The sequence below is a fragment of the Balaenoptera acutorostrata genome, chromosome 10, assembly GCF_949987535.1.
Source record: "Balaenoptera acutorostrata chromosome 10, mBalAcu1.1, whole genome shotgun sequence".
NCBI lineage: Eukaryota > Metazoa > Chordata > Mammalia > Artiodactyla > Balaenopteridae > Balaenoptera > Balaenoptera acutorostrata.
This window is the reverse complement of record NC_080073.1, coordinates 51,913,143-51,928,001: the sequence shown is the minus strand read 5'-3', so window position 1 is coordinate 51,928,001 and position 14,859 is coordinate 51,913,143. Positions and strand designations below refer to the sequence as shown.

Here is a 14,859-nt window from a genome sequence, read left to right as displayed (position 1 = left end):
CATACCCTACATGCCAAGCACCCTGCTTTTTGTACCAAGATACTTTTTTGGTCCACCTTAATATCTGTGTCCTTACCTGACATTAAGCTGCACAATAGCCAGGACCTTGCCTACTCGGCTCACTGTGCACACAGTATTCATACACAGCAGCCCGCTGAATGAATTACCATAGGTCACAATAACCCTGAGGCTGCCAGGTCTTGGACGGGTGGCTGCAAACTCGCGCACGTGGCAGTAACAGGAGTCCTTCCCCGGGAAATTGTTAAAGCGGAGGAAGAGTTATCTTTACGTGAAAGCACTCTGCCCACCTGCCGAGGAAGTACGGAGGAATGATAAAATTCCGCCTGTGGAGAAAGCCGGCGCCGTACGTCTGTGCGCAGGCAGAGTGGGGGCCCAGGTGAGCAGCGCCGCCGCCCGGACTCCCTCACGTGACCGCAGGCGGCGCGCCGACTGCGCCTGCGCGAGAGCTCCCGGAAGTGGCCGGATCCGAAACGCAGGCTGAGCGGACCTCTGTCAGCCAGTCAGTCCGCTCGTCCGGTACCCCGCGCGCCTCGGCCTTCGTCGCCGTCCCGCGGTCCCTTTGGCCCGAAGGGCGGCCGAGGCGCTCGCCATGGCGACGTTCGTCTCAGTGCAGCTGAAGAAGACCTCGGAGGTGGACCTGGCCAAGCCGCTGGTGAAGTTCATCCAGCAGACGTACCCGAGCGGCGGGGAGGAGCAGGCCCAGTACTGCCGCGCGGCGGAGGAGCTCAGCAAGCTGCGCCGCGCCGCGCTCGGCCGCCCGTTGGACAAGCACGAGGGCGCGCTCGAGACGCTGCTGAGGTGGGCCTGGGGCCGGGCGGGGGCAGGCCGTCGGCGGCCTGCAGCTCCCCTTGCTTCCTCCGCTCTTCCTGCCTCCCTACTTCACAGCCACGGCCCGGGCCGGCCGCCCTGCCCCTGCTTGGCCGGGCGCGTAGGTGTGGTCTGCATTCCTTCCTGCTGAGCAGGAGCGGCCTTGAAGGCCCCGGGGACCCGACCCGCTTCCCCTAGCTGCCCGCCCTAGCCCTTGGTCCACCGAGGCTTGGTCGGTCGGCCACCTGGGAGGAACGGTCTGCCACGTACTGCTCTCTCGTGCCACATTTACCCAGAACTGGTTTTCTTCACTTTTTGGTGGGGGGAGGGGGGGTCTCTGAGACTCCTCCCTTCCCCCGTTTTTGCATCACTGCAAAACTTTCTTGGCCAGGTTTGGATTTCGTAATCGTAGTTGCTTGAGGGAAGTGGCAGAATTGGAACACTGGAACCCATGTTTATTACTTACTACACTGTCCACTTCGGAATGAGCCATCTTCCTAGGTTCATCGTAACCGAACGACAAATGGAGAACTCCATAGGTTAGGAGCTGCCATTGTTTGAAATTAAACTTGAGTGACATTAACGTTCAAGATAGGTTGCTTTTAATCAGTTTGTTCACAAACAGGTATGCAGATATGGGAGTAAATTTGTTACCTTAGCAAATGTTTATTGAGATCAGGCTGTATTTAAGGAGAGTTCTTTTTGTAGTGCTTTCTAGTTAGGATGGCAGAACATTTTTATAGCACTTAATAGTTAAAAAAATTTCTTTCGCCCATCTTGTTAATGATCTGATTTCCTGTGTATAACATATTCTCCTTGTTTCACAGAAAAAACACAGCTGTATTAGGATGCAAGTAGGAGCAGCTCAGGTTAAACTAGCTTAGTAACTGAAAAGTCAAGGAATATTGCTTCCTTATCTTTAGGCATTCCAGGAGATCATCCTGCTTCCATGATGATTACCTCTTAGGAGAGCTTTGTTTCTCTATTGGGAGAGATGGCCACTGGCTCTCCTGTAATTACAGTGGTCTTAACACTCAGGATCTTGGCACTCCTGTAATTACAGTGGTCTTAACACTCAGGATCTTAGGTAAGAGTGCTTTTCTCCTACAGCCTGGTGAAAGTCCATGGAGGCCTCTGATTGGGTTGGCTTGTGCCCATGTATGATGGTGGGAAATGGCCTAATTTAATTGCCCGTGTCTGAGTCACTCTGCTGGTTTAATTTCTCCATGCATCATGGATTCAAACTTTTTTTTTTTAAATTAATTTATTTATTTATGGCTGTGTTGGGTCTTCGTTTTCTGTGCGAGGGCTTTCTCTAGTTGCGGCAAGTGGGGGCCACTCTTCATCGCGGTGCATGGGCCTCTCATTATCGTGGCCTCTCTTGTTGCAGAGCACAGGCTCCAGACGCGCAGGCTCAGTAATTGTGGCTCACGGGCCCAGTTGCTCCGCGGCATGTGGGATCTTCCCAGACCAGGGCTCGAACCCGTGTCCCCTGCATTGGCAGGCAGATTCTCAACCACTGCGCCACCAGGGAAGCCCAGCATGGATTAAAGTAATATTAGTATGGACTGGGGAAGAGCTGGTTCTCCAGAAGGAGGATACTGAATAGATCGCTTAGAGGGATGATGGCCCCTTGGTGTCAGTTTTAAAGATAGGACTGTTGGGTTGCAAAGATCACTAGCTTGATACTTAGTGTAAGCTTTTTAAAAAGTAAGGGCTTCCCTAGTGGTGCAGTGGTTAAGAATCCGCCTGCCAATGCAGGGGACACGGGTTCGAGCCCTGGTCCGGGAAGATCCCACATGCCACGGAACAACTAAACCCATGCGCCACAACTACAGAGCCTGTGCTCTAGAGCCCATGAGCCACAACTACTGAGCCTGCGTGCCACAACTACTGAAGCCCATGTGCCTAGAGCCCATCCTCCGCAGCAAGAGAAACCACTGCAATAAGAAGCCCGCACACTGCAGCAAAGAGTAGCCCCCACTCGCCACAACTAGAGAAAGCCCACGTGCAGCAACAAAGACCCAACGCAGCCAAAAATAAATAAATAAAATTTTTAAAAAAAGAAACAAATATGAAAAAAATTTTTAACCTATGAATACTTAGCCATTCTTTAGAGTTAACATACTTAAAAAAAATCTCCAATACAATTCTTATGTAAACATGAGTAGCATTCAGTGATGATTTTTTTTTTTAATATTTATTTATTTATTTATTCATTTATTTATGGCTGTGTTGGGTCTTCGTTTCTGCGCGAGGGCTTTCTCTAGTTGCGGCAAGCGGGGGCCACTCTTCATCGCGGTGCGCGGGCCTGTCACTATTGCGGCCTCTCTTGTTGCGGAGCACAGCCTCCAGACGCACAGGCTCAGTAATTGTGGCTCACGGGCCCAGTTGCTCCGCGGCATGTGGGATCCTCCCAGACCAGGGCTCGAACCCGTGTCCCCTGCATTGGCAGGCGGATTCTCAACCACTGCGCCACCAGGGAAGCCCCCAGTGATGATTTTTCATTAGTAGTATTAAAAAAGCATGGGTTGTGGTATAGTGTACACATGAATACATTAGGTTTGGTCTCAGCCCTTAAGGAGTGTGTAGTCTTCAGAGACTAGAAGATGAGAGAATAGTGAGTAGTGGTTCTGTGAAGTTTAAAACTTCATTCATTTGTTCATTCCTTTAGTCTTTTCCGAGGTGTAAATGTGAGAACTGTTCCTAGGTTCTAGGGCTGTTGAGGAGATAGTCTCTTTGAAACTGTGTTTCTTTAGTCATCTGTATTATCCTCATATTAGCACATTCGTTCAACAACTACGCTTTTTTCACTTCTTGCTGTTCTAGGAGAGTTAGGGTAAACTAATAGATATTAGTATAGTCTACTAAATGGAGGTGTGTACAAAAGTACCTTTGGTATACATGATGTAAAAATCAAACAGTTGTGGGGTGGTCATCCAATCAAGCAGATTATCTTACTTTTAATAATTATATTGTGATAATTGTGTAAACTGAACATCAATTTACATATTTTAAACTTAATGAACTTTTAAATAAAATTTTAAAAAAAGAGGGTTTAATCTAATTCGTAAAGAATAGAAGCTAGCTTGGTAAGTACTGATACACAGCTTTACATATAGGTACAGTGACTTGCCTTTTTATTGTTACTAACTTCTAGATGACCTATTAAAATTTCCTAAAATATACATTTATGAGTTATAATATTAAGAGTGAATGTCATCCTTTGTAAAGTGACTTTAACTACAAATTGATTAGGAGAGCCTTGGTAAATAGTGAATTTTACACTAGGTGATCAGATGGGAACCCTGCTGGGTTTTTTGGGGGGGAGGGGGAAGCTCCAGATACCAGCTTCCATGTCTTTTGTTGTGATTAGTTTCTTTAGAGAGAAAGCTTCCAGTCTCCTTCCATGAAAAAGCCTGGTTGTCAGCTTTCTGAAATTTGGTCAGGGGGAATGGAAGTTGAGGATCTCAACAGTCATGTATGCAGTTTTTTATATTATCTGTTTTAGTTTTATATTATTTATGTTGCTGTGTTAGGGGTGAAGTCATCTGTGTGTGGTAGATCTCAAATTATCAGTGAGTTAAATTATGATTTTAGGGCTTCCCTCGTGGGTCAGTGGTTAAGAATCCGCCTGCCAGTGCAGGGGACATGGGTTCGATCCCCGGTCTGGGAAGATCCCACATGCTGTGGAGCACCTAAGCCCATGCACCACAACTACTGAGCCCGCATGCCGCAACTAGTGAACCCCATGTGCTCTAGGGCCCACGTGCCTCAATTACTGAGCCCACGTGCTGCAACTACTGAAGCCTGCATGCCTAGAGCCCAGTGCTCTGCAACAAGAGAAACCACTGCAGTGAGAAGCCTGTGCACCACAACGAAGAGTAGCCCCCACTTGTTGCAACTAGAGAAAGCCTGCGTGCAGCAGTGAAGACCCAACGCAGCCAAAAAATAAATTAAAAAAAAATTATGATTTTACTCCGTGTGAAAAGTTGGTGGATGGGTAGTTCTGGTAGCCTAGGGCTGGTGTAGTGGTTCTGTGAAGTTCATCAGGCTCAGGCTCTGGCTCCTCCAGTGATCTGCTCTGTAAAACCTAGAGTCCTTGCTCTCAAGGTCCAGATAGCAGTCATACCCAAGTTTTAGGAGGATGGAGAGGGGGAGAAAGGAGGCAGAGGGCTCAGCCTCCAGGATGTTTCCTGGAAACTGCCCCGGAATACCCTGCTCATACGTTATTGGCCATTATGTGTGTCCACATCTAATAGAAGGGTAGGATAGGTAAAGAAATTTTTAAAAACATTTTTATCAGAGTATAGTCGCTGTACAGCGTTGTGTTAGTTTCTACTGTACAGCAAAGCGAATCAGCTATACGTATACATATATCCCCTCTTTTTTGGATTTCCTTCCCATTTAGGTCACCACAGAGCATTGAGTAGTTCCCTGTGCTATACAGTAGGTTCTCATTAGTTATCTATTTTATACATAGTATCAATAGTGTATATATGTCAGTCCCCGTCTCCCAATTCATCCCCCTCCCCGTATCCATATGTTTGTTCTCTATGTCTGTGTCTCTGTTTCTGCTTTGCAAATAAGATCATCTATACCATTTTTTTAGATTGCACATATACGCGTTAATATACAATATTTGGTTTGCTCTTTCTGACTTACTTCACTCTGCATGACTATCTCTAGGTCCATCCACGTCTCTACAGATGACCCAATTTCGTTCCTTTTTATGGCTGAGTAGTATTCCTGTGTGTGTGTGTGTGTGTGTGTGTGTGTGTGTGTGTGTGTGTGTGTGTGTGTGTGTATACATATATATATATATAATACCACATCTTCTTTATCCATTCCTCTGTTGATGGATATTTAGGTTGCTTCCATGCCCTGGCTATTGTAAATAATGCTGCAATGAACATTGGGGTGCATGTGTCTTTTTTTTTTTTTTAATAAATTCATTTATTTTATTTTTCGCTGCATTGGGTCTTTGTTGCTGTGCCCGGGCTTTCTCTAGTTGCGGCAAGCGGGGCTACTCTTCGTTGCAGTGCGTGGGCTTCTCATTGCGGTGGCTTCTCTTGTTGCAGAGCATGGGCTCTAGACGCGCGGGCTCAGTAGTTGTGGCACACAGGCTTCAGTAGTTGTGACTTGTGGACTCTAGAGCATAGGCTCAGTAGTTGTAGTGCATGGGCTTAGTTGCTCCGTGGCATGTGGGATCTTCCCGGAGCAGGGCTCGAACCTGTGTACCCTGCATTGGCAGGTGGATTCTTAACCACTGTGCCACCAGGGAAGTCCCCGGTATATAGTATTCTTGTTGACATTTTTTAATAGTTTGTAATTTTAGTTTTCTTTAACTCAAGAGTCCTTTATATAGATTTTGTAAAATTTCTAAATAGATTTGTGTGTCACTTTTTTGTGGGTTAATATTTAGTTTGCTGCATTATGGTAGTATCTTTTTCATTTGTAAAATAAAGTTGATGGAATTAGTTTCATAATTTCTGAAATTTTATCCCAGCACTAGTGTTTTACAGATCAAGAAAGAAAATATTGCTGTTCCGTTTCACTTCTCAAGCTGTTGCTTACATTCTGATTGTTGCTTAAGATATTGAGATAATATTAGCCCTAATGACGTTGCTACAATTTGTTAATAAAATAGTGTGGGGAATATAAAGATATATAGTACCTGACCCTTGGTCTCAAGGATATCTGTAGTAGCCAGACCTTAAACTGGCTCAGTAATTTTATTCTGCGTAAATGAATGAACTTGAAAATTTAAAGGAAAATTTAAAATCTCTGCTTTTCTGTGTTCTGACTTTTCTAATGTTTAATAAATAAAATAGCTTGTCAGGACTTTCTTCATTCTTTGTAACCCTAGAGAGAATCTTCTCTCAGAATCTTCTGCACACAGGAGGTTTAAGCCACGCAGCTAGCTTTGTGGTAGAGTTAGACTAAGATCTTGACTTCTTGACTCCCTGACTATTTACTTTCTGCCATAATCTGCTGCAGTAGTGCTTCATTAGTGATTCTTCATGAGGTACATTGGGCAAAGAAAGAAGTGAGAAAATAAGGTTCAGGAGGCATCTGTTAACTGTGATCAGTATCTGGCCCAGCTCTCTTGTTTCTGTCTCTGGTTGGTGGGCTGGGAGTTGCCCAGCCCTCAGTACTGGCTGGAGCTGGATGGGTTACGTGAATTTGCGTTGCAGTATCACTTTGTCTAACGTGGATTGGTTGTTCTCTGTCTTCACACCTTCCCCCTAAAAAGAACTTTAAAACTAGAATTTCTAATGGGAATTTGTCCTGTACCTATCATTGGTATATTAAAAGAAACATATTCATTTCCTTTTTATTTCCCCGTGAGATTTTAAACGTTGAGTTCTTAGATATGTGCTCTAAAGTGGTTGAGTTTTATGAAATACTGGAGAACATGTAAAATACTTATGATAGTTGTAAAATAAGAATCTGTAGCTACCGTTTTTCCAACATGTGCAGTGTGTCCAGGCAGTATTTTAAGCTTTGAGTATATATTGTATTATTTGTCCTTCATGCTTAAATTAAATGAGGTTTTGCCCTCACTTTAGGAAGGGTTTAGAGAGGTTGAGTAACTTGCATGCAGTCACACAGCTAAGAGTTAGTGGAGTTGGGATTCAAACTCAGGGTTGTCTGACTTACCTTTTTATGTTTAGGATTTTATAGTTAATTAATTTTTTTTTTTTTTTTTACTTATTTTTAAAATAAAATCTTTAACGGTACAGATTCTCCTTTTTTTTTTTGCTACACCAGTACTCTGGTGTAGCATACTGGCTTTCCCTCTCCCCACTTGTGGAAAACTTGCAGCCTAGGTCTAATTTTTTTTTTTTTTTAAATGAAATCATTTGGGCTACCTCAGTAATTCTTTTTTTTTTTTTAATTTTTATTTATTTATTTATTTATTTATGGCTGTGTTGGGTCTTCATTTCTGTGCAAGGGCTTTCTCCAGTTGCGGCAAGTGGGGGCCACTCTTCATCGCGGTGCGTGGGCCTCTCACTATCGCGGCCCCTCTTGTTGCGGAGCACAGGCTCCAGACGCGCAGGCTCAGTAACTGTGGCTCATGGGCCTAGCCGCTCCGCGGCATGTGGGATCTTCCCAGACCAGGGCCCGAACCCGTGTACCCTGCATTGGCAGGCAGACTCTCAACCACTGCGCCACCAGGGAAGCCCCTAGGTCTAATTTGTTAGAGGTATACACTGGGATAGAATCTGCTGATTGAGTAAAGCATATTTAAATGATAAAGAGAGGGGTGTGGTAGATTCTCTTGTTCTGCTCTTGTTCCCTCTCTAGAGAGCTTTGATAGCTGAGAATTAGGCTGAACTATGAGGGGTCGTATGTGGTGGAATTATATTGAAAGAATAGCTTACTGTACTTGGTACTGTAGGAACAGCATTTTCCCTGTGGTACCTGCAGTTAGCAATGGCTATTTTCTTTTGAAAAGCATTAGTTGGTCTCTTTGTTGGAGTTTACTCCATATTATGAAGTCAGATATTATTGATTTCCAATGATTGTTGTACAGTACTTATATTTCATTTTTTCATACTTATATTTCATATTATATAACCTGTCTTAAGACAGCTATTTTACTTTGAAGATTCCATTGCGTATCTTCTAGTCATTTAAATGTAGGATATACATGCACTGCTACCCCACGTAAGTTTTGAGAGTTGACCCCAAAAGCTTTGGAATAAATAGGGTAGGTATAAAATTTTAGTACATTCTATTTAGCATTTCTTTTTTGCCTGATTCACTTGCAGAGCAAGTAGCTTCATCTCCTCCTACTTCCTTCCTTGCTGTCTGTAGAGCAGAGGTCGGCAAACTAAGGCCTGCCCAGCTGCCTGTTTTCGTATGGTCCAGGGCACCACTCTAGCGTTGTGAGCCTTGGAGAGCTAGCTGGGGTGCTCCCCTCTGCCCCATCCTCCCCTTTATTCCAAGTGTTTGCCTCTCTGGCCAATAGCCATGCCTCACTGCTGCCAGGGCTTGCTCAAGTGCCCTACACGCTGGGTTTTCTGCTTGGCAGTGGCTTGGCAGTGAATGGTGTAATCTCACACCGGGACTTGGTGACGCAGCAAATTGCCCTCTCTCCTGCCAGCTGTACCAGCCGCCCAAGTTGAGATGGCTGGACTCTCTGGCAGGAGAGAAGGGCGTGCCGATATTTGAGTGTCACTGGGGCAGAGAGTGAAACGGACTGTATTAGCCACTACTCACCTCCCTCCCCTGGGCTTCTTGCCACCAGACTGGATCCTCTTCCCTCGGAGAACGTCTCCAGCTAATGGCAATTAGATAACTGTGTACTTAGTGTACCCACCATCTGAGATGGCCCAACCCAGGTAAAAAGCGCACAGGGCAGGGCAGGAGTTTTTTCTCTTGTTATAACAAGTACCTACATTTTATCCTTAATTTTGCCTTTTTTTTGGCAAAGCCTAGAATAGCCCTCTTCAGAAAAAGTGTGCCAGTCCCTGCTCTATAGCCCTGTCGGCCTCCTTGCACATTGTTGCCTCAGGGTCTTGGTACTTGCTAGTCTCTCCTTATGGACACGTTTTTTGGTAGCTCCTGTTTATTCCCCAAACAGAGAATCTCAGGTGTTACTTTTCAGAGATTAAAAAAAGTTGCTTTTTAAAAACTTTGTATTTTACTGATTCATTTGTTTGGAGCTAGCAATGAAACTGAGCAAATAGACCCAGTTTCTGTTACAATCCTTTGAGAGAAAAGACATGAAACAAAGTCCCGCAAATAAATATATTACCAACTGTGGTAAGTTCTGTGAAGGAAAACTTCAGGGGCCTAAGATTATAAATGGAGAGGGGAACTAATTTAGAAAAGGAGTGAGATTGAGTGGCTCTATCATTTCTGCCACCACCGTGGATCATCTGTTTACTGGATTACTGCAATAGCTTCCTGACTTGTCTCTACTTCTGCCCTGGCACACCTGCGAGTCAGTTTTCTACATAGCAGCCAGGGTGACTCTGTGAAAATGGATTAGCTCGTGTTACTCTTGTCCAAACCCTCTGGATGGTTCCTCCTCTTACTCTGTAGTAGAAGCCAAAAGTCTTACAAGTTGTACTCAAGGCATCATTACTTCCTTGATTTAATCTCCCACTATTTTCTCCAGTGCTCGCTCTCTGGCCATATGCCTCCTTATCATGGCAGAGATCTTTTCAGGCATACTCTGGTCTCAGCTTTTTGGCACTTGCTCTTCCCTTGACTGGTAATGCTTTTCCCTCACATCCCATCACTTCCTTCATGCCCTCTCTATTATTCATGATTGTTTAAAAAAAATTATTTATTTTATTTATTCACTTTTGGCTGCCTTGGGTCTTCGTTGCTGTGCATGGGCTTTCTCCAGTTGTGGTGAGCGGGGGCTGCTCTTCGTTGCGGTGCGCGGGCTTCTCATTGTGATGGCTTGTCTTGTTGTGGAGCGCGGGCTCTAGGCGCACGGGCTTCAGTAGTTGTGGCTCGTGGGCTCTAGAGTGCAGGCTCAGTAGTTGTGACACATGGGCTTAGTTGCTCCGCGGCATGTGGGATCTTCCCGGACCGAGGCTTGAACCTGTGTCCCCTGCATTGGCAGGTGGATTCTTAACCACTGCACCACCAGGGAAGCCCCCATGATGTTTTAAAATTTTTTATTTTTTACTTTTATGTAGTCAAATGACCATGTTATCTGAAAAAACTACAGCCTTCTCACCTCACCCCATACACATACCTTATCTCTCTCACTTCTTTAAGTGCCATTGCACTTAGCACTATCTACTTTACTACATTTTTACTTTATCTTGTTTTGTCTGCCCCTCAAAAAGTAAGCTTTACGGGCTTCCCTGGTGGCGCAGTGGTTGAGAATCTGCCTGCCAATGCAGGGGACACGGGTTCGAGCCCTGGTCTGGGAAGATCCCACATGCCGCGGAGCAACTAGGCCCGTGAGCCACAACTACTGAGCCTGCGCGTCTGGAGCCTGTGCTCCGCAACAAGAGAGGCCACGATAGTGAGAGGCCCGCGCACCGCGATGAAGAGCGGCCCCCGCTTGTCGCAACTAGAGGAAGCCCTCACACAGAAACGAAGACCCAACACAGCCAAAAATAAATAAATAAATAAATAATAATTAAAGGTGCTAATAATTAAAAAAAAAAAAAAAAGTAAGCTTTACAAGGGTGCAAATTTTTAAATGCTTATGTTCTGCTGAATTCGTATGTCCTAGAACTGTGTTTGGTGCATAGTAAACCTGTAGTTTATGTTTGTTGAATGAGTGAATGAATGAGGACAAGAAAAATGGGAAATTGTGATGGGAAAATTTCCAGGTATGGGGGAAAAAAATGGGTGAAGGCCCTTAGCCAGGAGAGAGCATAGAATTTTAGTGCATAGAATGTGTAGTGAATATTCTGAGTTGAGGCTGGAGAGTTGAATGATGAATTATGTCAAAAGTTTTGGATGTAATTATAAGTATAATGGGAATCCAAGAATACTCTCCTACGTAACCAGAGTACAGCTTTCAAAATAAGGAAATTAACATTGATTGAATATTACCATTTAATCTACAAAACTCATTCAGATTTTGCTGATTTTCCCAGTAATGTTGTTTACAGGTCCAGGATCTAATCCCAGATCTTGCATTGCATTTAATTGCCTTTTTAGTCTCCTTCAGTCTGGAATAGTTCATCAGTTTTTCCTTGTCGTTCACGATGTTGGCATTTTTGAAGAGTACAGGCTACTTACTTTGTAGAATGTCCCTTAATAAGGGCTTGCTTCATATTTTCTTGTGTCTTATGCATTTTGGGGCTCTAGTACCACCCCAGTGATGCTGTGTTCTTTTTAGTGCACATTAGGAAAAACACGAGGTTGATTTGTCCCATCGCTGATAATGTTTAACTTTTATCACTTTGTTAAGATGCTGTCTGCCAGATTTTTTGGCCTTACAATTAATAAGTTATACTAATTAGTATTTTGTGGGGAGGTACTTTGAGACTTTGTAATATCCTGTTTCCATCAAACTTTCGTGTTTTAGCTTCCATTAATGATTTTACCTGAATCAGATATTATGTTATGAAAGATGCCAAATGGTGACTTTTCTCACTTCATCGTTTCTTCTAGATTTATTAGTTGGCATTGTACAGTAGGGTAGAGCTTTCCCTATTCACCTGTTTGTTTTGTTTACTTTAGAATGGTGTTCTTATTTTCCTCAATGGGTTATGATTTGTTACTTATTTGAATTATTCTGGACTTGGCTAGTAGGAACTGCTTAAAGCTAGTTCCTGTGTTCTTCTGACATATCCTCATCATTTTTTGAGGCCTTAACTTCCTAGCATAGCTAGTTGTTTTAGGCTTGGCGCTTGAATTTTCTCAGTTGCAGCCATGGAGCCAGCAGTTTCTCTAAGGACTGGCTCTGTTTAATGCATAGTATTATTTATCTGGCCTCTAGGTGTGCTTATTGCTACTTAGGTATTATTGCTTCTAGGACCTCTCAGCATATACACTTAGGAAATACACACACACACATTTATACCTCTTTTTGTATCTGTATTATATTGTATTAAAAAATGAGTTCACACTGTTACCTCCAGTTCCAATCCAAAGCCAGCGTTTCTTCTAGCTGTCCACCTTCCCATGTTTGTAACTCCTTTCTCTGGTAGTAAGAAGCCTGACTCCCATTATCTTCATTGTATTTGCCTAATTGCTCAATTCTTCCTCTGTGTAACCAAACCTGTGGCCATGGCAGCCCCAAACTTGATCTCTGACATGTTGCTCCCACCCCTCTGGAAAACTTGGCCTCAGAAATAACAATTGCAAAGAACCGTGGTGATGGGGGTGCGGGAGCAGGGAGGTGATAAGGGAAGGAAGAAAGATTACAGGCCAGTTAGAAAGCTTGGCCTTGGACACCCCCCCAACCCCCTGGCTAGCTCAGAGGTCAGCCTGATAGGGGAAGACTGCCTCATGTTTGATAATCATTCTGGCTGCTGTGTGGAGAACACATTGAAGAGAATGAGAAAGGAGAAGAGGAGACAGGGCGATTGGCTAGGGAACTTTTGGATTAGTTTACTTTCAAGGGAGAGTGGAAGTGTTGACTGTGTAGCAGTGGTGATGGACAGGAGAGGACATACCCAAATCATATGGGAAAGTTGGTAAACCTGTTTTTAATTGGTAGTTTACCAGAGGTGTTAATCTGCCCAATGGATATAAAGTTATCTTAATAAGAAATAGTATTCTTTTTTTTAAACTCATTTGCGGTTTTCTTTTTTAAATTAATTAATTAATTAATTTATTTTTGGCTGTGTTGGGTCTTCGTTTCTGCGCGAGGGCTTTCTCTAGTTGCGGCAAGCGGGGGCCACTCTTCATCGCGGCGCGCGGGCCTCTCACTGTCGCGGCCTCTCTTGTTGCGGAGCACAGGCTCCAGACGCGCAGGCTCAGTAGTTGTGGCTCACGGGCCTAGCTGCTTCCCGGCATGTGGGATCCTCCCAGGCCAGGGCTCGAACCCGTGTCCCCTGCATTAGCAGGCAGACTCTCAACCACTGCGCCACCAGGGAAGCCCCAGAAATAGTATTTTAAGATATACATTGGTTACGTAGGCAGGTATTAGTTTGCTTTTAGCCAATAATAGTTGATAAGTATTTTTCTTTGGTGGTAAGAGTTTTTTGTTGACAGTTTTTTTCATTGCATGCATTTTAGATACAGGTTTACACATTAAAAGACTGCGTGGAACTTCCCTGGTGGCGCAGTGGATAAGGTGCTGGGCTCCCAATGCAGAGGTTCGATCCCTGGTCAGGGAACTAGATTCCACATGCATGCCGCAACTAAGACCCGGTGCAACCAAATAAATAAATTAAAAAAAAAAGACTATGTTAATTAACTTTAAAATGGCTGATTGAAATCTGATTTGTGGGCCATTCAAAGTTAGCACGCATAATTTTAGTATACTCCAGTTGTATTTACATAAATGTGTGTAATATTTAGCTTTGGTAATTTTAAATTTTGACCGATTTTTATATTTAATTAATTAATTATTTTTTATGGTTCTTTTTTTTCTTCCTGTTTTATTGAGATATAATTGGTACATAGCACTGTATAAGTTTAAGGTATACAGCATAATGATTTGACTTATATGCATCATGAAATGATGACCACAATAAGTTTAGTGAGTATCCATCATCTCATATAGATACAATATTAAAGAAATAGAAAAAAAATTTCTTTTCCTTGTGATGAGAACTCTTAGGATTTACTCTCTTAACTTTCATATAGAACGCACAGCAGTGTTCATTATATTTATCATATTGTACTTGACAATCCCTAGTACTTACTTATCTTGTAACTGGAAGTTTGTACCTTTTGACTGCTTTCATCCAGTTCCCAGTCCCCTCAGCCCCCCACCTCTGGTAACCACACATCTGATCTCTGTTTCTATGTTTTGTTTGTTTGTTTGTTTTTGGAATATAATTGACCTATAACACTATGTTAGTTTCTGTCACACAACATAGTGATTTGATATTTTGGTACATTTCAAAATAATCACCACAAGTCTAGATGCCATCTATCACCATACAAAGATATTACATAATTATTGACCATATTCCCCACATTGTACATTCCATATTCGTAACTCATTTATTTTGCAACAGGACATTTATACCTCTTAATCTCCTATGCAGTAAGGAAAAGACAGCCTCTTCAATAAATGGTGTTGGGAAAACTGGACTACTTTCTCACACCATGCACAAAAATAAATTCAAAATGGATTAAAGACTTTTAAATGTAAGACTTGAAACCATAAAACTTCTACAAGAAAACATAGTACGCTGTTTGACATGAGTCTTCGTAATATTTTTTTGAATATTTCTCCTCAGTCAAGGGAAACAAAAACAAAAATAAACAAATATGCTCTGTTTTTTAGATACTATGATCAGATCTGTTCCATTGAACCCAAATTCCCATTTTCTGAAAACCAGGTAAGTCATTAATTTTAATTTGTTTTTAAAGTTATATGATAATGGTAAATCACTCATTTCCTCCTACCCATGGTATTTT

The 14,859-nt window shown here is 43.2% G+C and overlaps 1 protein-coding gene across 2 annotated transcripts in view; it reads left to right on the top strand.

The window, feature by feature from the left end:
- Positions 1-466: 466 nt before the first annotated feature.
- Positions 467-14,859, top strand: part of PDCD6IP (programmed cell death 6 interacting protein) — a 61,750-nt gene continuing 47,357 nt past the window's right edge. For both annotated transcript variants that reach the window (XM_057554410.1, XM_007191507.2), the window contains exons 1-2: positions 467-819; positions 14,726-14,780. In XM_057554410.1, the coding sequence (XP_057410393.1) occupies positions 611-819; positions 14,726-14,780 (264 nt within the window). In that variant the 5' untranslated portion in view covers positions 467-610. The remainder of the gene's footprint in view (positions 820-14,725; positions 14,781-14,859) is intronic.